Source organism: Bufo gargarizans, chromosome 10 (assembly GCF_014858855.1).
Source record: "Bufo gargarizans isolate SCDJY-AF-19 chromosome 10, ASM1485885v1, whole genome shotgun sequence".
In the NCBI taxonomy this organism is placed as follows: Eukaryota; Metazoa; Chordata; class Amphibia; order Anura; family Bufonidae; genus Bufo; species Bufo gargarizans.
The window spans coordinates 34,676,698-34,701,169 of NC_058089.1; the positions used below are offsets into that span (position 1 = coordinate 34,676,698).

General features: G+C 42.8%; 1 protein-coding gene across 2 annotated transcripts in view; it reads right to left on the bottom strand.

Annotated features, from left to right (window-relative positions):
• Positions 1-2,217: 2,217 nt before the first annotated feature.
• Positions 2,218-24,472, bottom strand: part of LRRC56 (leucine rich repeat containing 56) — a 44,363-nt gene continuing 22,108 nt past the window's right edge. The window contains exons 5-15 of one of the 2 annotated variants that reach the window (XM_044270863.1): positions 24,300-24,387; positions 21,133-21,193; positions 18,682-18,778; positions 15,139-15,336; positions 10,671-10,842; positions 8,905-9,084; positions 8,144-8,208; positions 6,836-6,960; positions 4,313-4,497; positions 3,130-3,475; positions 2,218-2,710 (exon numbers count right to left, since the gene is read on the bottom strand). In XM_044270863.1, the coding sequence (XP_044126798.1) occupies positions 2,536-2,710; positions 3,130-3,475; positions 4,313-4,497; positions 6,836-6,960; positions 8,144-8,208; positions 8,905-9,084; positions 10,671-10,842; positions 15,139-15,336; positions 18,682-18,778; positions 21,133-21,193; positions 24,300-24,387 (1,692 nt within the window). In that variant the 3' untranslated portion in view covers positions 2,218-2,535. Of the gene's footprint in view, positions 2,711-3,129; positions 3,476-4,312; positions 4,498-6,835; positions 6,961-8,143; positions 8,209-8,904; positions 9,085-10,670; positions 10,843-15,138; positions 15,337-18,681; positions 18,779-21,132; positions 21,194-24,299; positions 24,388-24,472 lie in introns of those variants that run through there. The other variant, XM_044270864.1, reaches the window with a different exon arrangement.

Consider the following 24,472-nt stretch of genomic DNA (forward strand, 5'->3'; position numbering starts at 1 on the left):
TTAAAGATTGTGGTTGGTGGGGATCCAAATGCGGAGACCCCACTGATCACTAAAATCAGGAGTTAGAAGCGCTCGGCTAAGGTCTGCTCAAGACCTTCTCATAGACTTTCTATTGAGCCTTTCTTCAGCAGCGAGGATGCTTCTAACTGCTCATTTTAGTGATCATGGGGCCCCCAGCACATGGACCCAAACCTTTCATATGTCACTATGAAATATCAAAAGTTTTTTGAAAAGTACAGATAAACGTTAACTACCGGTAATTATTCATATATAGAAAACACCCAAAAAACAAAGAAAAACAAAAAAACAGGTCAACTTTTAGGACATCACTCCATTTAAGTGGAATTAGATTTCCTGACATTTTGTGGAAGAAAGCAAAAGCAAACATGTGGTATAGTAAAAGCCTATAACAAATAAATCATTTACATAAAACTCAGATATATTACAAATTGATTTATGGCTTTTCAAAAGCAACCTTGGCTCATTTCTAAAAACCACAGTTTGCTTTGGCCGATACAAAATGTACTAGTCAATGCAATGGCAGCAGGACATGCATCCTATTAGCACTGCAATCTTACTTTACCATTTTAGCTGCTGTTTGATGGTTTTCTATTTTTCATACAGGAAAATCTACATTTACAGTAAATAAACCTCCAAAAATACAACAAATCACCTTTAAGGTGAGCCAATAATACATTAAAAATAAGTTACCATGAATACATTTTTAATGAAAAGAATCTGATGTGTGTCATTTTCGAATCTAGACAGATTTGACTGTAACCTCCTCTAGAACAGGGCTTCATGTGATGGAGAATATAAGACATACATTACTTTAAATGGATGTAGAAGTAGGGGGTGGCCACATTGTACAGTTCTATAGAAGTATTCCCTTCAAATAATGCTGGAGAATTCGTCAGTATGTATTTAATTCCCCTACAGCTCCACCACTAGATAACTTAAAGGGGTATTCCCATCTGAGACAATGGGGGCATATCGTTTAAGAACAGAGCGGGGAAGGTGGTGGCCGGAGGACCCCAGGTTTTCCAAGCACTCTCCCTTTAGTAGTGAATGGGAGCGCACTGCGCTTGCGTGGCCACTGCTCCCATTAATTTCTACGGGGCTGCCGGAAATAGCCGAGGCAACTCTCGGCTATGTTCATCAGCCACTTAGAAATTAATGGAGGGTGGCTGCGCATATGCATAGTCACCCTCCATAACAATGGAGGTATGTTCTAGCGATATTCCCCCATTGTCTCAGATGAGAAAACCCATTTAAGCATTAAATGAGGCCCACTTAAATTAACTGACTGTCCATGTAATGCATGAATGCCCCAGGTCCTCCAGAGAGACATGTTCTTTGTAGTCACTTTGTACTGTGTTCAATAGATGAGGGTGCTGAATGAGAGACCCTCTCCCTAATTACTCGGAATTCCTTAAATAAGGTATGTGATAGTAGTTTTGTAACTATAAAGGGGTATTCCCAACTGGAGCACTTCACTAGGATATGCCATCAATGCCAGATAGGAACAGGTCATAGGTGTGGAACTGGCATCTATCTCCAGAACAGGACCCACTCAAAGTAACAGAGCAGCCATGCCTGCGAGGCCACCCTCCGTTCCCAGCTATGGGAGTCCTGGAAACAGCCAAGCCCTGGCTTGATTATTTTCAGCAGTTGCATAGTGGTGAATAGAGAGGTGGGCAAACTTGCGCAGCACATTCACCAATATTGAACTTTTGAAAACAGCACGGTGAACCCTCTGACCTATTTTCAGGAGCTCCCATAGTGATAATTGGAGAGCACGCCACGCATGTGCGATAGGAGCGTGTTCCAGAGGTGGGACCTCCACCTATCTGACATGGATAGCATACCCTAGCAATATGCCATCAATGTCCCAGATGGGACAATCCCTTTGACTCCACTAAAACCTGAAAAATGTAATGTCCATCTCAATATCCTGACATCACAACAACCACATGTCCAGTTTTTTGTACTAAAAAGCCTTTATGGCTGTCTATTTCTATTTCTATAATAAGGTGGAGAAAATAAAGAGGTCTCAAGTGAAGGAGGGCAGGGTCAAGGAGTCAAATTTTTTATTTTATTTTTACTCCATGGCACACCAGTCGCCACCCCAGTCAGGCACAGTGACAACTCAAGTAAGTGACAGCCCTAAAGTGTGAAGACCCCATAAACCAACTCCCCAAATCGTTGCTTCCCTGACCTATCAAAGCGTGACATGGGAGTGAATGGAATATTGGGTTAACTGTAGTAACACCTGAACGTCAGATTGAAGTTGGGCTTTAAGTTATCAAGTCAAGGCAACTTACCATCAAAATAATTTTTTATTAAGAAGGTTCCCTTTACCATCTTAAAATTGTTGAACTATTTTCAGAAATTGGTCCTCCAGTATGTTGCTTGTGAAGAGTTCCACTGAGCTAGTAGGAAGCAGTCAATGGCAACAGTCCATTATCGAGGCTTCTTTGGTGGCCTTTGTAGAATTTTTTTTTTGTTGTGACAAGGTGTTCTAAATTCTGCTTGCTATGTCCTTGAACTTTTGCTAGCTGTTAAACGAGTTGGTCGATTGGGCAGCCTTTGCAGGATGCCTGTGGCTGTAACAGGACGAATGATTTGTGGGGGTGAGGGTCTCTCTGGGGTTTTGATGGAGGAGCGAATAACAGGCTGATGAGAGGAAATAAATCTGGCTAATATTGGTCTAGACAGGAAGAAGAAGAAGATCTTGGTAAACATTTTTTTCTAGGACAATAGACCATGGTTGAGCATCTAATATACAATGTCCATCCCTGCCAATGTACTGTACATCCTACATAGACTTCAGTAAGCACACTGCTGGTCGTATTCTTACACAAAACAAAAAAGGTAGGTGATAAATGAGGCAACAGTTTCCCCAAACCAATAAAACTTACACGATCTCTTAATCTAGTACCTGTACAATACCTAAGTGAACTCTCCATGCTTGCTGATGATCTACAACTGTCAGCAGTTATGTTTTCTGATAAATTATGGAAACAAGGACTTTACCATCGAAAGATGGAGGTGCACTTACATAACACAATGCCTTATCGTAATCTACTGTAAAAATGAACTGTCACATGCATGTCTCAAAACACTCACCTGGAGTTATTATTTTCCAGTTGTCCTGTTCCAGAAGAGGACCTTGTGTTCAGCTCACCTACTGGTTTACTAGTTTGTTGGATCATCAACTGAGCCCTAATAATGTTGTCATCAATATCAGTTGCCAAAAAGGCCTCATCCCCCATGCACGTATCTGTTGGCATTGCTCTCAGTGCTGTGGTCTTGCTTGGAGTGTAGACCCTAAGCAAACGCCTGGCTCGAATGTCTGCACCCTTGTTAGGTCTGGATTTTACACCTATTGAAACCGGTGGGCATGGAGTGATAGGGGGTGATGGCTGCAGTGGGGAATCAGGTGATATCAACTCTCCAGCATTCAGTGGGATGGCTAATAAACAGAAATAATAATTAAATACTTCTAAAATAATGTAATAAAACAAATACTACAAGTCTGACCTACCCTAGCAATCTTCTTACTTGATGTGAAGAAATCACATACAGAGTACACAATATAAAACTGCTTATGCATTTGAGATTTGCATAGATGTAATTTCTCAATACACTCTTTTACTGAAATCTCATTTTGCCTGGGAGCCTTTGTCCTGGGAGGACTGTCAGCAGAATGCAGAAACCGATTCCTGTAGGGCATAGTGACAAGTCGATGACAATTCAACTTTCTGCTCTATCAAAGGGCATCTGTCAGCAGATTTGTCCCTATGACACTGGCTGACCTGTTACATGTGCACTTGGCAGCTGAAGACATCTGTGTTGGTCCCATGTTCATATGTGTCTGCATTGCTGAGAAATATGATGTTTTAATATATGCAAATGAGCCTCTAGGAGCAATGGGGGCGTTGTCATTACACCTAGAGACTCTGCTCTCTCTGCAACTGCCACACCCTCTGCACTTTGATTGATAGGGCCAGACAATGTAAACCTTATCACGCCTGGCCCTGTCAAAGTGCATTTCTACAGCTGCCTGTTCAATAATATGCAGCATATACTGGTATTTTAGAATTTTACTATATCTATATTTTGACCCAAGTTGGATTCCATTTTTGAGATCATGAAAACCTCTCCCAAAGATTTTTCTTTGGGAGAAGCTTTCTTGATCTGTTAGCATTCCTGGCTCTAAGCATATGGCTTATGCAATTTGTTGTAATATTCTTTAGTACATGTACCACGACTAGATATTATTTCAAAACCAAGCTGGAGAAGCCCTCACCTGTCGGTGATCTAGGAGAGTGAATTGAAGTCTCAGGGGATACTCTAACAGGGCATCCTGAGTCCCAAGTGTCCTCCAGATCTTCATCCTCACTGCTGGAAGAGAAACTATCTGTATCCTCTTCATCACTATGTGATATTGTGAGAACCTGTGGAGCCCGTTCATCCTTTATCCTTTGCAGCACCCTAATGACATCAAATAAAAGCCATCATCATTTTGAGTCTTGCTTTAGCAGGTCATTGAATATAAGCTTAGTTCACACTTCACATTTTGATGCAGTTTTATGGTGCATAAACTAGTAATTCGTAAAATAAAAAACAACACTGTTTAATTATATAATGATACAATTATTCCCTAGTAGAAAACTGGGTATAAAAGGTGATTTTATACAATGTACTTGTAATAATACACAAGATCATATTAACCATTTAAAATGCTTACAGCCTGAATTTCATTCCTTTATTGCCAATGTGCCCTAAAGACAACTAGAAAACGTATAAAATAAATGGTGATGGGGAAGAAGGGGGGGGGCAATTTATCAAACCCCTGCATCAGAAAATGGCGCTAAAAAGTACAGTTCTTTATGCAGTTTTTTCTAAAAAAGTAGATGGGACATGGGTGTGTCCCCCTTTACCCAACTTATTCACACATCATGGACATGTGCTAACTGTGTTCTCCATGGAGAGCACAGGAAATGTCAAATACGTCCCACAGCGCGAATTACCATCGACCAGTCGTCAGGATCAGGATAAATATCTTTTATTGCAGCGATACGCAAAGCGTTTCAGGGAATCATTCCCCTTCATCAGGTACAAAAAAGCAGCTTTTTTGTACCTGATGAAGGGGAGTGATTCCCCGAAACGCGTTGTGTATCGCTGCAATAAAAGATATTTATCCTGATCCTGGCGACTGGTCGATGGTAATTCGCGCTGTGGGACGTATTTGACATTTCCTGTGCTAATCATCTTCATGGAGGCTCCAGGCGTCTCCACTTAGAAGATTCTTTGTGATCCCGTGGCTGCAGACCATCTTATCCAAGTGTCCAGACTTACCATACAAACTTCTATTAGTGTTGTTATTTCCTTTATACTTTTGCACTCACAGAATTACCCTATGGTGCGCACATCTGTTCTTTTACAGTTTTACCCAGCCTGTTATATCGTCTCCATGGACAGGACACGCATTGATTTTAATGTGTGTATTCACATATCTGTGAATTTCCACGGTTTGTGGGTTTGTGTTTACTTCAAGGAAGCATGTCTTATTTTTGTCCGTGTTCACAGGGCCTGCACACCCATTATCTATGGGTCCATGAAAAAACACAGACAACATGGACGGCGTTCATGTTTAGTCCGTGTTTCACAGATCGAGGCTAGGAGATGCTCTTGAAATTAAATTTCAGCTGAGCAGCGTCCGTGGAATACAGATGAAACACGGAGGGCAAAAAATGGACACAAAGACCAAGCACAGATCATTCACGGACATCTTCACGGATAAACCACCGACCATCTTGTCACTGATGACATCATGGACACGGATGTATGAATGAGGACTAAGGAGGTGTCACACACACAGCTTTTTGTGGCAGTTTTTGATGCAGTTTTTTGGGCCGGAGGCAGACATGGATTGGAAGGGAATGGAAATTACAGTATAAAGAACTTATACTCCTACTTCCTACTGGATATATTTCTGGTTTTGGGGCACAAATTTGCATCAAAAACTGTGTGTTGCACCACACTTCACATTACGTACGCCAAGAAACTGGCTTGTCGGCAGATTTGCTCCCATGAAACTGGCTGACCTGTTACATGTGCTCTTGGCAGCTGAAGGCATCTGTGTTGGTGCCATGTTCATATGGGTCCGCATTGCTGAGAAAAATAAAGTTTTAATATATGCAAATGAGCCTCTAGGAGCAACTGGGGTGTAACCATTACACCTAGAGGCTCTGCTCTCTCTTCAATTGCTGCACCATTTGATGGACAGAGCCAGGCAGTGAATAAGTCATCACATTTGGTCCTGTCAATCAAAATGCAGAGGACGTGGCAGTTGCAGACACAGCAGAGCTTCTAGGTGTAATGGTAGTCCCCCATTGCTGCTAATGGCTTAGTTGCATATATTAAAGCATGATGTCTCTCAGTAATGCGGACACATATGAACATGGGATCAACACAGATGCCTTCAGCTGCCAAGCGCACATGTAACAGGTCAGCCAGTGTCATAGGTACAAATCTGCTGACTAATGCCTTTGAAATCTATGCCAGGATGATTCTAGATGGCACAGATTTTAGTTCCTGGTGCACAGACTTCCTGAGATGTGTGTCTGCGCAAACTAGATCAAGACTGGCACATTAAATGCCAGGCTTGATAAATTCACTCCTAAATGTATGCAAGACGGTGGTACACCCAATTACAGCTAACAAAATTATTTCGCTTATTTTTGACCTCGTCTGATTGTTGGTAGGAAAATATCTTAAGTTTGACAATGAACCATTCTCATTAATCATCCTTGGTATGTTCTCTTACTCATGATGCATCTCTCTCCAAGCTTTCAGTTCTGCAAACACATCATCCCTATCCCTTTGAGACACAGAATCAAATGAGACTTCCGGCTTGAATCCCTTCGGTGGTACACTTGAGCCATGAGTTGCCTGAAAATAAAAATTACCGAAGATGATTAGTATAAGGCTACATGCACACGATCGTATGTGTTTTGCGGTCCTCAAAAAAAAAAAAAAAAAAAAAAAAAAAAGGATGACATCAGTAAACCATATGTTTTTTTGCGGATCCATTGTAACAATGCCAAAAATAGACAAGAATAGGACATGTTCTATTTTTTTTGCGGGACTACGTAACGGACATACTGATGCGGATAGCACATGGTGTGCTGTCCACATTTTTTTGCGGACCTATTGAAATGAATGGGTCCGCATCCTATCCTAAAAAAAAACAAAAAACGGAACGGACACGGAAACAAAATACGTTTGCGTGCATGTAGCCTAAGTAGTACTTAAACCAGGCATCCTCCAGCTGTTGCAAAACTACAACTCCCAGCATGCCCGAACAGCCTACAGGTATCAGCCTACAGCAGGGCATTGTAAGAGTTGTAGTTTTACAACAGCTGGGGGGCCGCAGTTGGAGGATGCCTGACTTAAACATAGTGGGGTCCAACTAGACAGGCCTCACATGTGATTTCAGCTTTGCCGAAGGACTGTCCAGTATTCTTATTCCTATTTGCTTTTAAACCCCTATGCAGGGACTTGATTTACAGACCACAACTTCATGTTTTTGCCCCATTCTCACCAAGAAAATACAAACTGACTGCTAAGTCAATTTGTTTGCAAGAGAATAAGAAGAAGGTAAATTGTGTTTGCCCGTGGCGGGAAGACGGGGAAAACTGAGCAACGGTAGGTGCTCTAAAACATTATTTTTCTAGGCAATGAATGGCACTGGGTACTGTTTGCCTCCGTATGGTAAAGATATTAAACTGTGTGGGCACAGTAAGACATTATTTGGACAGACTGACGATCTGGGCATTGCTGGGCATGGTGGTCACTCTATCTTAGGATTTGCTCATATGCAGTAGATGTGGGCTGTGTGCTTCTCTCTTGACAGCATGCTCCATATTATTTCGAAATGATTGGCACCATCTACAGCAAACAAGTTCAGAAAATGGACGGGTAATCATTCTCAAGATATTCACTACCCTCTAAACTTTTTCTTCCCTCCACAGGTGTGTCACTGCTCAACCCATTCAACTCAGAGTAGTTTTGAAAAAAAAGAAAAACTACATTTTCAATATTTAGGAATCAAATTTTATTTGCTTGCGCTTACCTCCAACTTTTCCTTGCGTGCACGCAGAGCTTTAATAGGATTCCCACAGATGACTTTGCCAACACCTGCAGGTCACCAAAAATGAATAAACTGTAAAAAGAATAGAATGAATCTCCCCACCCCCTCATAAATGATTTTTGGATTGAAGTGAAAATAGGACCCTTTTTGCAGCGCTGATGCAGATGGACTCAGAACCAGATTCGTGTAGGTAGAAAAAAATCTTTATTCTGAGTTAACGCGTTTCAGGGGCGAACAGCCCCCTTCATCAGGACATTAAAACATAAATACATAGATCTATTTATGTTTTAATGTCCTGATGAAGGGGGCTGTTCGTCCCTGAAACGCGTTGACTTAGAATAAAGATTTTTTTCTACCTACACGAATCTGGTTCTGAGTCCATCTGCATCAGCGCTGCAAAAAGGGTCCTATTTTCACTTTAATCCATGAATCTCCTCATCCCTGAAAACCGTATCCCATGGTAAAGGGCAAAGACCCGGCAGCAGTAGCAGACATCCCCGAACGCTGGACGGGATTATTCCAGAAAGGCGATACATAGGTGTTGTGACTCATCACAACCCTAAATTGTAAGCACAATCTGTGAAAATTTGTGATAACTAAACAAACGGTACCACACACGGGGCGCTGCCTCCGTTCTTTTTTCTTTCACCCCCTCATAAATGGTCATACTTTGGGGCTCCATGTAGCAAAACAAAAAACCAACCAGATTCCTTCTTGTATAAGCCCCATTTTAAAAATGTTACCATGAGTTAGGTCACTGGCTTCATCCTCGGCTGGAGAATCATCTGATGGTTCAGCACTTGGGAGGCTAGTGACAATTCTTCCAGCACTTGAGGCTCTTGGGGCTGAGTGTGGTCGCCTGATTAATACTGGCTGGGCTGTACTGGGTCTCATAGATGGCTTTCTCTGGGCACGTCCTAGGTCTTGAAACAACATTTTTATTAATCAGTCACTGTACGGTTAATAAAAGACACCAAGATATCTGTCTAGAAATAACACTGCGGGGGAGATTAACTAAGGCAAATGTTCCAGAATAAAGGCTGAATATAACCAAAAAAAACCCCATTGTACAACATAATTTGCACCACATTTATTATGTGTTTTAGACACTCTTTGACCAGGAGCACGGCTCAGTGGGAAGGGACGTAGTGTCATGTGAAAGGGATGGGACTGCAGATGTGTCACTGTGCCAAAATACTGCCAAAATTTCGGCGCAAAACTAGCCAACCAGTCGGCGGTGTGAATAAAAATCTGGCACATCTTTATTATAACTGTCTAATCTACACTGTCTAAATGTTAGACAGGATTAATAAATAGGCCCCACAGATCACAATAAAATAAGGACCCCTGGTTGAGTGTACTAGCAGGGTGCTATTCCACTTAGGGCTCATGTACACAATCGTATTTTCTGTCTGTGTCCGTTCCAGGTGGGGTTTTTTTTTGCGGACTATATGCGGAACCATTAATTTCAACGGGTCCGCAAACAAAAAAAACAAAACAGGAGTTACTCTGTGTGTATTCCATTTCCGTATGTCCGTATTTCCGTTCTGAAAAGAAAATAGAACATGCCCTATTATTGTCCGCATCACGGACAAGGATAGGACTGTTCTATTAGGGGCCAGCTGTTCTGTTCCGCAAAATACGGAATGCACTCGGATGTCATCTGTATTTTTTGCGGATCAGTTTTTTGCGGCTCGTGTGCATGAGCCCTTAGGCTGAGTTCACATCACCACCTGTAGACAGGGTTGCTGCATGCAGGACTTTTTTTTTCCCCATCTAAAATAACGGATCCCAGATGGAAATGGCTGAAACGGATGCCAAATGTACTCAGGATCCATTTTTATTATTTTTTTTTTACAAGATTTTTTTTTTCCATTCTGACAGATCAGAATGGAAAAATAAACGCCGATGCAAAATGCGGAACGAAATTGCGGACGTGTGAATGGACCCTTATTTTTGAAAGAAGGCTGCTTTGTTTTTCTAAATCTGGACAACCCCTTTAAAGGGGTTTTCTAGATGTTAAATATTGATGGCCTATACTCAGATGAGCTCAGTGCCCTCTTCATACTTTACAAAGCACAGCGCCATACACTGTATAGTGGCTGGGCTTGGTATTGCAGGTATTCACTTGATTGGGATTGAGCCGTCTAATGATTGGGATTGGGATTGAGCCGTCTAATGATTATGTGACCGATAGAAGTGACATCACCTCCTTCTTTAAACAGGTGCCAGGCATGGGTGCAGGGATATTGACCCCCACCGATCAGATATTGATATCCTACCTTGAGGATAGGTCATCAATATATAACTCCAATAAAACTCCTTTTGTGAGACAAATCTAAGGCAAGATCGGAAAAGCCAATCCATTGACTCTTTTATTCAGACTATTAGGGTAAAATTGTGTTTTGCAACTTGACTTTTTCTAACTATCGGTAGTTCTTATTGGCACTAGTAGACCACTATCCTCTCATCTATTGACCATCCATCCACATCTCTTGGTAGCACTTACCCACAGATGCTATGCTCATAGCACTTTCTTTGAGGGAGTCCAACACCATTAGCCAGTCCTGGTTTGGAGTGCGTGGTGTGTTTGGGTTTCTCTGGTCAGCTGGGACATCATCAATGTATTGCAATTGTGGGATCAATCTTTTCACTTCTACACAGTAATTGTAATCTGAAGACTAAGAAGAAAAATCCAATATATCCCAAGTCGCTATTTAGGATCAGGACTATATTTTTGGCATTTTTCCATTAAGCATTTGTTCCGAGGGTTGGGGTATTTGAAAATTTACTGCAAAAGGCAACTTTATCACAGTCTATGCACTGGCTATTTGAATATTTATTGATTTCCTCTATCTTCTGCAGTGAACAGATTTATGAATCATGGTCTGAAGAAAAAAATAAATAAATAAGTCACTGACCCCAAAAATAGTTTTGCATTCTCATCATAGTCATAATATTATACTTAAGGGCTTGTTAACACGACCGTGCCGTGTTTTGCGTATCCGCAAAACAAGGATGCCGCCCGTGTGCCTTCTGCAATTTGCGGAACGGACGACCCTTTATAGAAATGCCTATTCTTGTCCGCAAAACGGAGAATAGGACAATAGGACATTACTCATAATTTTTGCGGGGCAACGGATGCTAGCCGCATTTCTTGTGGCCCATTGAAGTGAATTGGTCCGCACCTGAGCCGCAAAAAATGCGCCTGGGATGCGGAACAAAACCACAGTTGTGTGAATGAGCCCGAAGGGGAATGTGTCATCAGAAAATGAGCTATTGTTTAAATCACTTTTTTTTTTTTTTTTTTTATTTAATTTTCAGGTCCTGTATATAAAAAAAAAAAAAAAAAAAAGCCTGCAATCTTCACACTTTCCACTTGGCCTAAATATGTTAATAGTTCCTGTCTTTTGAGAGCAGCTGCTTGGGCCATAGATACAATGGACTTATTGGCTTATATGGGAGAGTCTTCTAGGCATGCTCTGTGACCTGGGCAGCTGATGATATCACCTATTGTGAATGGTGGATTCTGACTAAGGCTACTTTCACACTTGCGGCAGGACGGATCACTGTTCACCCTGTCGGATCCGTCCTTCCGCTATTTCGCCGCTCCGTGCCCATTGACTATAATGGGGACGGGGGCGGAGCTCCAGCGCAGCACGGCAGTTCGCGGTGAGAGGCCGCCGGACTAAAAAGTCGGACATGCAGGACTTTTAGTACGGCGGCCTTTCACAGTGCATTGCCGTGCTGCGCCGGAGCTCCGCCCCCGTCCCCATTATAGTCAATGGGGACGGAGCGGCGGTCCGGCGAAATAGCGGAAGGACGGATCCGACAGGGTGAACAGCCTGTCGGATCTGTCCTGTCGCAAGTGTGAAAGTAGCCTTATCTATATAGGGGTGTTACTTGTCATTGTAAACCTGCCTGTGATGATAATGATAATGGCTACTGAAAGATTACCTGTGCAAAACAGCAAAATCAAGACCCATTATTAGGCCAAGTGGCCAGTGTGAAAATTGTAGGATTATATAGAAACATGGAATGTGTCGGCAGATAAGAACCATTTGGCCCATCTAGTCTGCCCAATATACTGAATACTATGGATAGCCCCAGGCCCTATCTTATATGAAGGATGGCCTTATGCCTATCCCATGCATGCTTAAACTCCTCCACTGTATTTGCAGCTGCCACTTCTGCAGGAAGGCTATTCCATGCATCCACTACTCTCTCAGTAAAGTAATACTTCCTGATATTACTTTTAACCCTTTGCTCCTCTAATTTAAAACTATGTCCTCTTGTTGCAGTTTTTCTTCTTTTTTAAAAAAATATACAGAATATAGATAGTGACATGGAAAAGAAAAACAAAAAAAAGAAAGTTTAATATACAAACATTAATTAAACTGTAGCTCATTTTCTGATGACACATTTCAACACCAAATAGATTTGGTTTAATGAATGTTTTTCAATTAAACAATCTTTCGTGTGACATTCGTCACATAATAAGTTATCCCTGCTGAGCAGCAGATGGTTCCCAGGTCCTGATGTAAACATCTACAATTCTTGGACACTGGATCCATAGGGAGCAAGATGGCGGCAGTGATTCACCCATTCTTTGCTATCCCCTGACAGACTTTCTTCTGCTCCTGCGCTAAATAGTAAATGAACAAGTTCAGCACAAGCGCAGACAAAGAACCAGGGGCAACACAGAAAGTTGTGATGTGGATGAATCACTTCACCGAACCCATCTGGCAACCAATGGATAAAATGGCCAAGGATTGTAGATGTTTACATAACCCACAGATGGGGATCCAGGGACCTCCTGCTGTCCGATAGTGGTAAGTTATGATGAGACACAAAGATGTATTTATGTATTAAAAAAATTGGCCAACCATTTTAAAGGGGTTGTGAAGTGACTGATACTAATGACCTACCCTCACTTTGCTCTAGATGCTTAAAGGGACACTGACAGGCCCAATAATCATATTTAGGTATATATATGACAGTACAGGTCTTCTAAAGTGTCTGTCCACCTTATAAATACAGTAAACTGAAGTTTTATAACTTGCTTGAAGCGTCTTCAATCTGCCCAAGGGGCGGCGTTTCATCTCCACTTGCGCCCAGCCAGCCGCCCCCAACTGCCGTTTTGAAGCGCCGCCCAGTTCATCAATATTCACTTCGCTGGGCGGCTACTACTGTCCCCGACTGCACAAGATCCGGCGCATGCCCAATACAATTCTATGGGCATCGGCCTCCATCTTATCTTCAGCGCATGCGCCTGGCACCCTCACATCGCGCCTGCGTTCAGTCAGCATCTTCGAGGCCGCTTCAGCCTCTTCGGTATGCGCATGCGCCGGGCACAGTTCAGAGCAGCGCTTTAGAGCGCTGCTCTCTTACACCTCAGAATGGGTTAATACTAGAGGCCGATGCCCATAGGATTGTATTGGGCATGAGCCGGATCTTGTGCAGTCGAGGACAGTAGTAGCCGCCCAGCGAAGTCAATATTGATGAGCTAGGCGGCGCTTCAAAACGGCAGTTGGGAGCGGCTGGCTGGGCGCAAGTGGAGATGAAACGCCGGCCCTTGGGCAGAATGAAGACGCTTCTACCAGGTTATAAAACTTCCATTTACTGTATTTATAAGGTGGACAGGGGGGATACTTATATGATTTTAAAATAACACTCTAGAAGACCTGTACTGTCATATATATACCTAAATATGATTATTGGGCCTGTCAGTGTCCCTTTAAGGCTAAGGGCCTTGGTGCAAGAGTTCAGCTTGGGCCCCCCTTCCCTCAGTGCTTTGTGGCCAGGGGCAGGGAAGCATAGAAACATAGAATGTGTGTCGGCAGATAAGAACCATTTGGCCCATCTAGTCTGCCCAATATAGCACATAGCCTTCGTGCTGCCTGAGGCAAAAATTGAAACCGCACCCCCCCCCCCCCCCCCCCACACACTTTCCATAATACTGGTGTCTTCTTATGTGGCACAAGGGTCTTTGGGCCCCTTCAGGCTCCTGCAACCTCTGCACCCCCTATAGCTATGCCCCTGTCTAGATGCCTTCAGCTGCCAAGGGCACATGAAACAAGTCAGACAGTTTCATAGGTACAAATCTGCTGACAGATGACCTTTAATGTAGTTAACACAATAAAAACTACATGCAGAAGAAATATTTGCATCACGCCATTATAAAACTTTAGGCACAGGGTAAATAGGTGCGGTTGGCAGTAACTTCCCTTTATATCACAACCGGGACAACTGGAATCAACAGGCAGTTTCTTCAATCATCAGGGACAGAAACTTCCTGCAGCTGTTATTTTTCCCAAATCACATTGCTAATAAATCATCTTTAGTATAATCCTTAATTAAAAACTTGACCTATACCCATAGGGCATACCTAACAATCTGCAAATATATAGCAGTAATGTAGCATTAATATAACTCTATTGTAAAAAAATATTGTCTAATATTTCCCATCATCATTTCATTTAACCATACATTGAATGCACATAAAACCAATATGATTTGCTTCCCATTTTTAGGTTGCAGATAACAGCACTATGGCTGGATTTATCTGAAGGCTGGGGCTCTTGGTCTTTTAGGCATGAGATCACCAGAGAAGATGATCTCACCCAAGGTGAAATCAGATCAGGCTATAGAGCCAGATGCAGACAGAAGGGCCGATAACCTTGTTAGAGTCTCTGTCTGGGGACAGATGGAAGTCAACACATAATAGACGCCATGGTCAGCATAGACCTTCATTACTACTCTTCAGCTGGACACTTAACTCATTTGTTGCTGGGTTGACCAGTACACACTGAAAAGAACAGTTTTGAAGTAATGGATGGGAATTGCATAGACAGATACTCTATTATCCCTATATAGCATAAACTTCTCATTAATAAAGTGAAATAGTAAAAGTAGTGAAATCACGAACAATGTAATCACATCACAAATATAGGCAAACAAAGTACAAGGCAGCATACCTCAGTGTCTTCAGGACTGGGTCGGGAACATATGGGGTTTCCTTCCAAAGTGAGTGTTGTAAGCTTGCTGCATAAAGCCAAGTACTGTAGTTCACTAATATTATCCAGATTGTTGCCTTCAAGATCAAGGATCTCCAGATTTTCCAGCATGCTTACCTGGCTGAGATCCTTGAGATCATTATAAGCCAGGTACAGCTCCTGTAGTGGTCAACAGATGAGATGACACACAACACCAAATGAGACACTATTTTATAATCTTTTTTTATATCATCTTCACCTGGTGCTTAGGGTACTTTCACACTTGTGTTCAAGTTTTCCGGTATTGAGTTCCATCCTAGGGGCTCAATACCGTAAAAAACGGATCAGTTTTATTCTAATGCATTCTGAATGGAGAGCAATCCGTTCAGTATGCATCAGGATGTCTTCAGTTCAGTCACTCTTACGGTATTTGGCTGGAGAAAATACCACAGCATGCTGCAGTATTTTCTCCATCCAAAATTTCGGAACACTTGCCGGAATGTTGGATCCTGCATTATTTTTCATTGAAATGTGTTCCGGCGAAACGGAAAAAATATACCGGATCCATTTTTCCGGATGACACTGCATCTGGTCCGTCTACAAATGCCATCTGTTTGCAAACGGATTTCCGGATCTGGCAAGCAGTTCTGGTGACGGAACTGCCTGCCGGATCTTCACAACGCAAGTGTGAAAGTACCCTTAGTCCTGTAGCAAATTTATCACACATCTATTTGCCAAACCAGAAGCCAATTTAATTTTGCATATATTTGAGATAAGCAAAAAAAAATAAAAAATAGAGAAAAAAGCAGTAGTAGTAAAGGCAGTGGACGAGAGTCCGCTACAACATAGCAATTTAGTTCTGACCATAACATATTGATGCACATGTCAGGCACTCCAAGAGAGAACAGCGCTAGACTGCATGCTTTTTTGGGTCCACACCAGTACAATAGACCCTACAGGAAAAATTATTGGTGGGCCACAGCATAGGAGACCAACGGTGCCCTCTTATATTACTTTCTGCTAATACTGTAGAAAACCTACTCCTGGTAGCATCAGGTCCTTATGTACCTGGCCTTCCTGGTACACAAGGACCTGATGCTTCCAGCGTCAGGACATAAAGGATCTCAGGGTCCTAACTCGGTGTGCGCCAGTCATAGTGGAGTAAATAAGGCTGACCACTGACAAGCCTTACTTTGTTGCTCCGTCTCCCTCCTCGTGTCTTTTTTGCACATTGTGTGACCTCAAGGCTGCCTCAGCTGCCTGGTGTGGAGGTAAATGCTATATAATACGGATATATACAAGTTGTATGTGGTGTGGGCTACAGGAGTGTATTCAGGTGAGGGAGTCAGTCCCACAGACAAGTCGACACTGTTTGAACCTGACTTTACTCAGCCCTAACAATTCTGCTGCTGTTTGTCCTCATCATTGCTGAAATCGTCACATTCACAGCCTGTGTGACACAAGTTGCAACTGCCATCCTGACTTGCACCTTGACACCATCTGTGGGAAGAGCAAGGGTACGGCCATACTTAGTGGGTTTTGTGCAGATTTTCTGCATCAGAAAATGCCGCAGCGTATGTCTGCAAGGGCAAGTAGTATGGATTTTGTGGCAAATTTTAGTGCGGAAATGCTGCAGATCTACCACAGATTTTACCCTTTACATTTCAAAAGGTTAATTCTGTGGTGGAAATCTGCAGCATGGCAATGCAATTTAAAATCTGCACCTTATGTCAAGTTATCTGCAGATATAATTGAGCAAATTCTCTGCCGTGTGAGGGAAGAAGTTTTTTAAAATCTCATCTACCTTGCTGCTACTGCAAGCACTGTGGATTTGACCTACTGTGCAGTCAAATGCGGTTCCTGACACATCCCCACTGAGGACAGCCCATCACACTTCTGGTCCAGAAAACAGCAGAGAATCTAGATGCAGATTTTCTGGTCCCCGTCTTTTTTACTTCCAGCCGGGCTACAGATAGGTTCACGTATTGCTGCGGCCAATGACTGGCCTTGGTGGTGATGTGTCCCCATCTTGCATGCCACTTGGGGACCCATCACCGCCGAGGCCAGTCAGTGTCTGCAGTGGCGCACATGTCCCTGTATGTACTGTGACCTTAAATAAACAAGATGGCGACTGGAAGATCGACAAATTGAGACAAGATGCAGGAGCAGAATGACAGAAAGCAGGCAAGTATGATACTTTCCTTGCTTCCACATGCTAGGAGGCTTATTTTAAAAGGGACTCAGTTTTGGAATACCCCTTTAAGGGTGTGTTCGCATGGTGTAACAGCGGATGCTGTGCGCCGTTGTTCCCCTGCTTACCGCTGCGGTCCCGGGCGCCGTGTTCAGCAGTGATCTGCTGCCAGTGTTTCCTTTCAGCCCTGGCCACAGCATGCTTGCTGCTTGTTTCCAGCAACATTTCCTTAAGGGCCGGCGCGCGTCACTTCCTGCGTTTTATGGGTTGGATCATGTGACCTCACCAACCAATCCTAGACCTCCTGCACATATATAAGTGGCTCAGCCCCCTTCCTAGATGCCTCAGTGTCAAGGTCCTTGTGTCATGCTAAGGTTCCTGATATCTGCTTGTGCTCCTGACTTGTACTTGTATTCCTAGGCTCTGTTTGATCCCTGCCTGCTTGCCTTTACTTTCCTGTTGCTGACCTGAATTGCCTGACCTGACCTGTGCTGCCTGCCCTGACCTTTTGCCTGTCTGACTTAGCCTCTGCCTCATCCTTCGGTCCTGCACTGTTACTCCTGACAACGCCTGTACCTCTGGTACCTTTCTCAGGTACCTCCTGGTCCGCCTGGACCAGCTGCCTTGTGTGCCTATCCTCCTCAAGAGGTAGTAACCTGGTGTTCCCCTCAGGAAAGTCTTTACCCACCATCAGGGGTACTGTGAAGATCGAGGGGTTCACTTAGACAACGCCCTTAGAGGGGGTAGGACATGTGGCACAGTTGGTTCACACCCGCTGGTTCGTGACACACAGTTTATATTTAACTAAGATTTCGGTGTGCATTCTGCACAGAAATCCACATCCCATTGTTTCCAATAGGAATTTCATGTTTTTCTAGGTGTGGTTTTGCAGTATTGACTATAATTGGTTCCATCAGGTTTGTATTATGGTTTCAGTGATTCTGTTGGATAAAATGCAGCTGCATGCATATCCCGTTTTCTTATCAGAATCTGCAATGGAGGCTCCTAACAATTTCTGCTGCAGACGTGAACCTCGCCTTAGATGAATGGAAATGATTTTCAGTTGTGGAAATTTCTGCTGCATGTGAGTTCAATTCCATATGCTGATATTTATATATGTACAAAGATAAGTACTTTTAAATGCAATGAATGGAACCCTTCATCTTTCTACCATCCTAATCTGTTGCCCTACTTAAACCAAATAGTTCTTCAACTATTTCCACAAAAATATAGCTAAAATATTTCAATTAAAAATAAGCATTTAAAAATGACTGGAGTCAGTGTGAACATGATGCGCTATAGAAATCATCATGAAAAATAAAAATATAGTATACCTTTAAAGAAGAGAAGGAGGATATGCCATCAAGATCAGTAAGGCTACAACGAGCCATCCAGAGCACTTGTAAATGTGACAGCGAAGTACCAAGATCTCTGGAAACAAAGCATCAATAAATCTACAGCAACAATAATGATTTGAAATACAATTACTACACAATATATCTACATCATTTATCAAGTACATATAACAGTACATTCCCTGATTAAAAGTACGTACATGTTTTCAGAGTTCTGGATCCTGTATGGTCACACCAGTGCCAGAATCATGGAATTTTGCGGTACTTTTCTTGTATAATGATTATTTAAAGGGAAAGTGTAAGAACACTTTTGTTTCCCAAACCGCCACCTGTAACTGACTGTTGTGCTTTGGGAGTTCAGCCATATGCTAACTAGTTGTATCTGTCAAATCCCGCTCTATTAAAGGGGTTATGCCATAATTGATGTAAAAAAAATGAAAATAAGACACCATATAATACATGACAATCTCTTCCTAACAAAGGTAGAACCATCCCTGTAGTTCACATTGAACCATAGATCCCCCCCCATTCATTGCTCTGCTAGATTCTCTTTGGGTTGACAGCTCAGATGGAGTCTCCTTTCTGAAGCAGCTTTCCCTGTAATTGACACAGCAGAAGATATGGCAAGATTTAAACTGAGCACGTGCGACCACCACAGTGAAGGGGATGGAGAAATAAGGAAAAGAACAATCGTCAGGTGGCGCTATACAGGTCCATTTTTTTTTTAAATAGCTCAATGACTATACAACATTTTTAATTGCATGCAATTACAAAAGTATTTAGATCCAGGTGCTGGTTTGAAAAACATAGAATATTTTTTGTTGCACAGCCCCAGAACAATACTATATGAACAGTGCTGCTCTTGCTGACCTTGGCTCAATAATTTGCATGTCCATAGTTCCCCACTGTGTGCCTGCAGAATGGCCCTGGAATATATTTAGATGACAGATCCTGGAATCCTCTACATAATGTGTGGGCGCTTGCCAGTCCTTTGAATATATTTCACTGCCAGTTTGCAGGAACACAGCAGCAGAATGCAGGTGCGTATGGACATACAAATTACTGGTAGTGATTTAGGTCAGTAGCAGAAGTACTATTCGTGTAGTACCGTATTTATTAGGGCTTGCAGGACCTGACAGATTACCTTTAAAGTCACGGAGGTAGAGACAATGCCAAGAGGTCATATGTCTACACTCTAATCCCACCCAGTCTTGATCGGCATCCTTGAAGACAGAGAATGCCATCACACGCTTGGACGAAATCTTGCACATGCACCGTTGTGATCTAGCACATATGCACTGATGCAGGGTGTATTTGTGCAGTGCGCAGGCCTGTAGGGAAGGCGTGAGGGTGGAAAGGATGAGAATGCTGGTAGTATGATCCTGGCTATGAGCCTCTACAGCCCGAGCAGGCAGTGGAGGGAGAGGCGCACCCCTTGTTGTGCTTGTGGCACACCCTGGAGACTGTCTCCTGCCTGATGGTGGTTCAGGGTGTTCTTGGTGTTGGTTATGTGTTGTGGGGTGCAAGGCAGGAGATGGGGCTGGCAGGGGAAGGCAATGACCAGGCCGGCTTGTCAAACAAGCAAATGCAGCTTTACTGAAGAAACTTGGTGGTTTATATACACATGTGTTTACATTAGGCACAGGTCTGTAAATGTGGTATAAAACAGTTCCAAGGCTGCATATAGGATGGGTGAAAGACGTAATATTATGACCCCCTCCAAATCTCTTTCCAGATAAACAGTGCAATCTTCCCAACAGTCTTAACAGATGGCCAGTCTTACTCTTGAATATGGAAGGGTGTCTGATGGATATGCAAGGGTTCCTGAAGCTACTAACCCAATCCACTTTACAGTAAAGTCTATAGCCCGACACATGCATTACCATCACTGGTTTCTTGTCCACTCACTCTCCCTTGACATGGATGCTCTACCTTTTATTAGATTCAGTTCTTCTCTCCTTCAGAGGTTGCCACTTATTACAGTCACTTCGGCTGTTCCTGGCTCACATTGCTGGTGTATCCCGGTATAATGCTTCTCCTCTCTCACACACACACACCCTACAGCTCACTCCCCAGTGGCTACTAACTAGAGGGGAGCGACCTGCCCACACCTGGCAGCTGCATCTAAGGGGCTAACTAACTTACCCTATATCCCTGTAAACAGCCTTTGGAATAAATAGTGCATAATAAAGACACATTACCCCCTTTACAAATGACCACTGGGTCGCTGCACTTGCTATTGGCTTCAGAGGCACATTGAGGTACGGTGGTCTGTTCTAAAGACATGGAACACTTTTGTCTTGTGAAATATATTAATAAAATGTTCCAAATCACTTATGCTAATGGTAGGTACCCATAAATATTGTAGGAGTAGATTTACAGCCAAGACATAATCTTACAGCAAAGACTAATGACACACAACGACCTTACCTGATGGACATTATCACACTGTTGTTCAGCTTAAGTTCTCTAAGGTTTGGCATGTGTGTACCTGGTAGTAATAAGAGGAAATATGTAAGCGATTTACTTCATATTAGTGTCAGGTAAAAGCCGTAAGACAAATTAAGCAATTGTGTTAATACCATACAGGATGTAAAAGTTGAAAGCCAGCATTGAGCAGCGGCTAGGACTCCCCTTTCTAGAGAATCAGACCTTCTCATGATGAGGTATGGTCAGAAATAGCCCAATAGTGCCAAAAACAGCAATTCCTTTACTGCCCAGAAGGCGAGGGTGGCAAGCATGGTTAATGTTGAAGCTGCTGCTGCTTCCTAGGAGGTTACGACTTTTAACCCCTGAAGATGCCAGTACCAGGTGAAACATTTAAAATAATCATTTATAAAGGTTGCTGTAATTTTGTAATGTACAGTATTTCTTTTACCCTTATTGTGCCTATCTTCCGTCCTGGGCCGTATCTTATTTCCTGTGCTGTTATATCTGTGGACATGTCAAAGCAGCAACAGTGGCAGTGACAGAGGAGTATCTTTGTAATTAGCTGGTGGGGAGGAGCTGTAATTCAGCATTAGAAGCCAGAAATGTGCAAAATTTTAGTGCAACTTATGCCAAATTCTAAATGTAACTACATTAGTAAATGTGATGCAATGTGTTTTTTGGGATTGTGTGACAGGTATGTAGCTGAATACTTTAATTTACGATTACTTGAATCTGGCTGCTGTTGGAGCATGAAGACTAACTACTCTGAACAAAAATATAAATACAACACTTTTGGTTTTGCTCCCATTTTGCATGAGCTGAACTCAAAGATCTGAAACATTTTCTACATCCACAAAAGACCCATTACTCTCAAATATTGTTCACAAATTGTCTAAATCTGTGTTAGTGAGCACTTCTCCTTTGCCAAAATAATCCATCCCACCTCACAGGTGTGGCATATTAGGGTGCTGATTAGACAGCATGAATATTGCACAGGTGTGCCTTAGACTGCCCACAATAAAAAGCCACTCTGAAATGTGCACAGTTTTGCCTTACTGGGAGGGGGGGGGGTATCTGGAGTGGCCACCATTTGTCTCACGCAGTGCAACACATCTCCGTTGCATAGAGTTGATCAGGTTGTGGATTGTGGCCTGTGGAATGTTGGTCCACTCCTCTTCAATAGCTGTGCGAAGTTGCAGAATATTGGCAGGAACTGGAACACGCTGTCGTATACACCGATCCAGAGCATCCCAAACATGCTCAATGGATGACATGTCCGGTGAGTATGCTAGCCATGCAAAAACTGGGATGTTTTCAGCTTCCAGGAACTGTGTACAGATCCTTGCAATATGGGGCCGTGCTTTATCATGCTCATGCTGCAACATGAGGTGATGGTTGTGGATGAATGGCACAACAATGGGCCTCAGGATCTCGTCACAGTATCTCTGTGCATTCAAAATGCCATCAATAAAAGGCACCTGTGTTCGTTGCCCATAACATACGCCTGCCCATACCTTAACCCCACTGCCACCATGGGCCACTCTATCAACAACGTTTACGTCAGCAAACCGCTCACCCACATGACGCCACACACGCTGTCTCCAATGTGCCAGATGCCATCGAATGTGAGCATTTGCCCACTCAAGTCGGTTACGACGACGAACTGCAGTCAGGTCCAGAACACGATGAGCTTCCCTGAGACGCTTTCTGACAGTTTGTTCAAAATATTATTTGGCTATGCAAACGATTGTTGCTGCAGCTGTCCGGGTGGCTGGTCTCAGACGATCATGAAGGTGAACATGCTGTATGTGGAGGTCCTGGGCTGGTGTGGTTACACGTGGTCTGTGGTTGTGAGGCCAGTTGGATGTACTGTCAAATTCTCTGAAACGCACTTGGAGACTGCTTATGGTAGAGAAATGAGCATTCATTGCACGGCCAACTGCTCTGGTAGACATTCCTGCAGTCAGCATGCCAATTGCATGCTCCCTCAAACGTTGCGACATCTGTGGCATTGTGCTGTGTGATCAAACTGCACATTTCAGAGTGGCCTTTTATTGTGGGCAGTCTAAGGCACACCTGTGCAATATTCATGCTGTCTAATCAGCACCTTGATATGCCACACCTGTGAGGTGGGATGGATTATCTCGGCAAAGGAGAAGTGCTCACTAACACAGATTTAGACAGATTTGTGAATATTTGAGAGTAATGGGTCTTTTGTGTATGTAGAAAATGTTTCAGATCTTTGAGTTCAGCTCATGCAAAGTGGGAGCACAACGAAAAGTGTTGCGTTTATATTTTTGTTCAGTGTATTTCCTGCTGAAGCGTCTATGCCATAGTAATGCAATTTATCCATTGACATTTCTACTATAACAGTTCCCTTTCACCTTCATATCAGCTATGATGAAAATGAGTCTCTTGGGAGTCTCCTTGAAAAGTATATCAGATATAATTGCACGATTTCCTCCCTCTGTCTGCTTATTATTTATTCATAACTTTATGTGAACAGGTCCAACGTCAGAAGTAAATTGCCCATCCAGTATTGCTGAAACCAAAATCTGACATTTTAGAAGAAGGCAGCTTTCAGGCAATATTTTTGGACATTATACTTTTTTGTTTTATGCTCTACTCCTGGTTTTGGCTTACAAATATTGATGCAAAATTCTACTGTGTTAAAATGGTAAATAAAATTCATAGTCTATAGAAAATCTCCAAGTAAGGGCTTTACTAGCCGTAGCCATATACATAGGAATATGTCTATAACAGGAGAAAAAGAACTTGCAGTTGTATCTGGGCCCAAAGGAAACAAAAGGTCCCTCTATCTCATGGATGTCAAACTCATGGCCCTCCAGATGTTGCAAAACTACAACTCCCATCATTCCCTGATAGCTGTAGTATGCCCAGGCATGATGGGAGTTGTAGTTTTGCAACAGCTGGAGGGCCACGAGTTTGACATCCCTGCTCTCTCATAAGAGGAGACCTATATTCTAAATGACACATCACAGTTGGAGGCTCTGTTACAGATTTTGCATTAATGCCTATAGGCTTCAAGATGCTAGCTGTCATTTAAAGCAACATATAGATGGGTTTCAGGATGAGTTTTAGAAATACGTGCTGCACAGCACATAGGGCCACCTGTTTGACCCCCTCACCTAAAAAACATCCCTCACCAAAATTCCCCAAGGTGCGCTCCCTTGTGTCCACACACATTTGGAGTGTTGTAACTTCTTGCAGATTATCTTCCCCAGTAAGTGCTTTCTGCATGGAAATAAAAAAGATGCAATATTAGCTTAAGGGGAAGAAAAAAAAATCCAGAAAACTTTTAATATAAAGTATTTTTTTT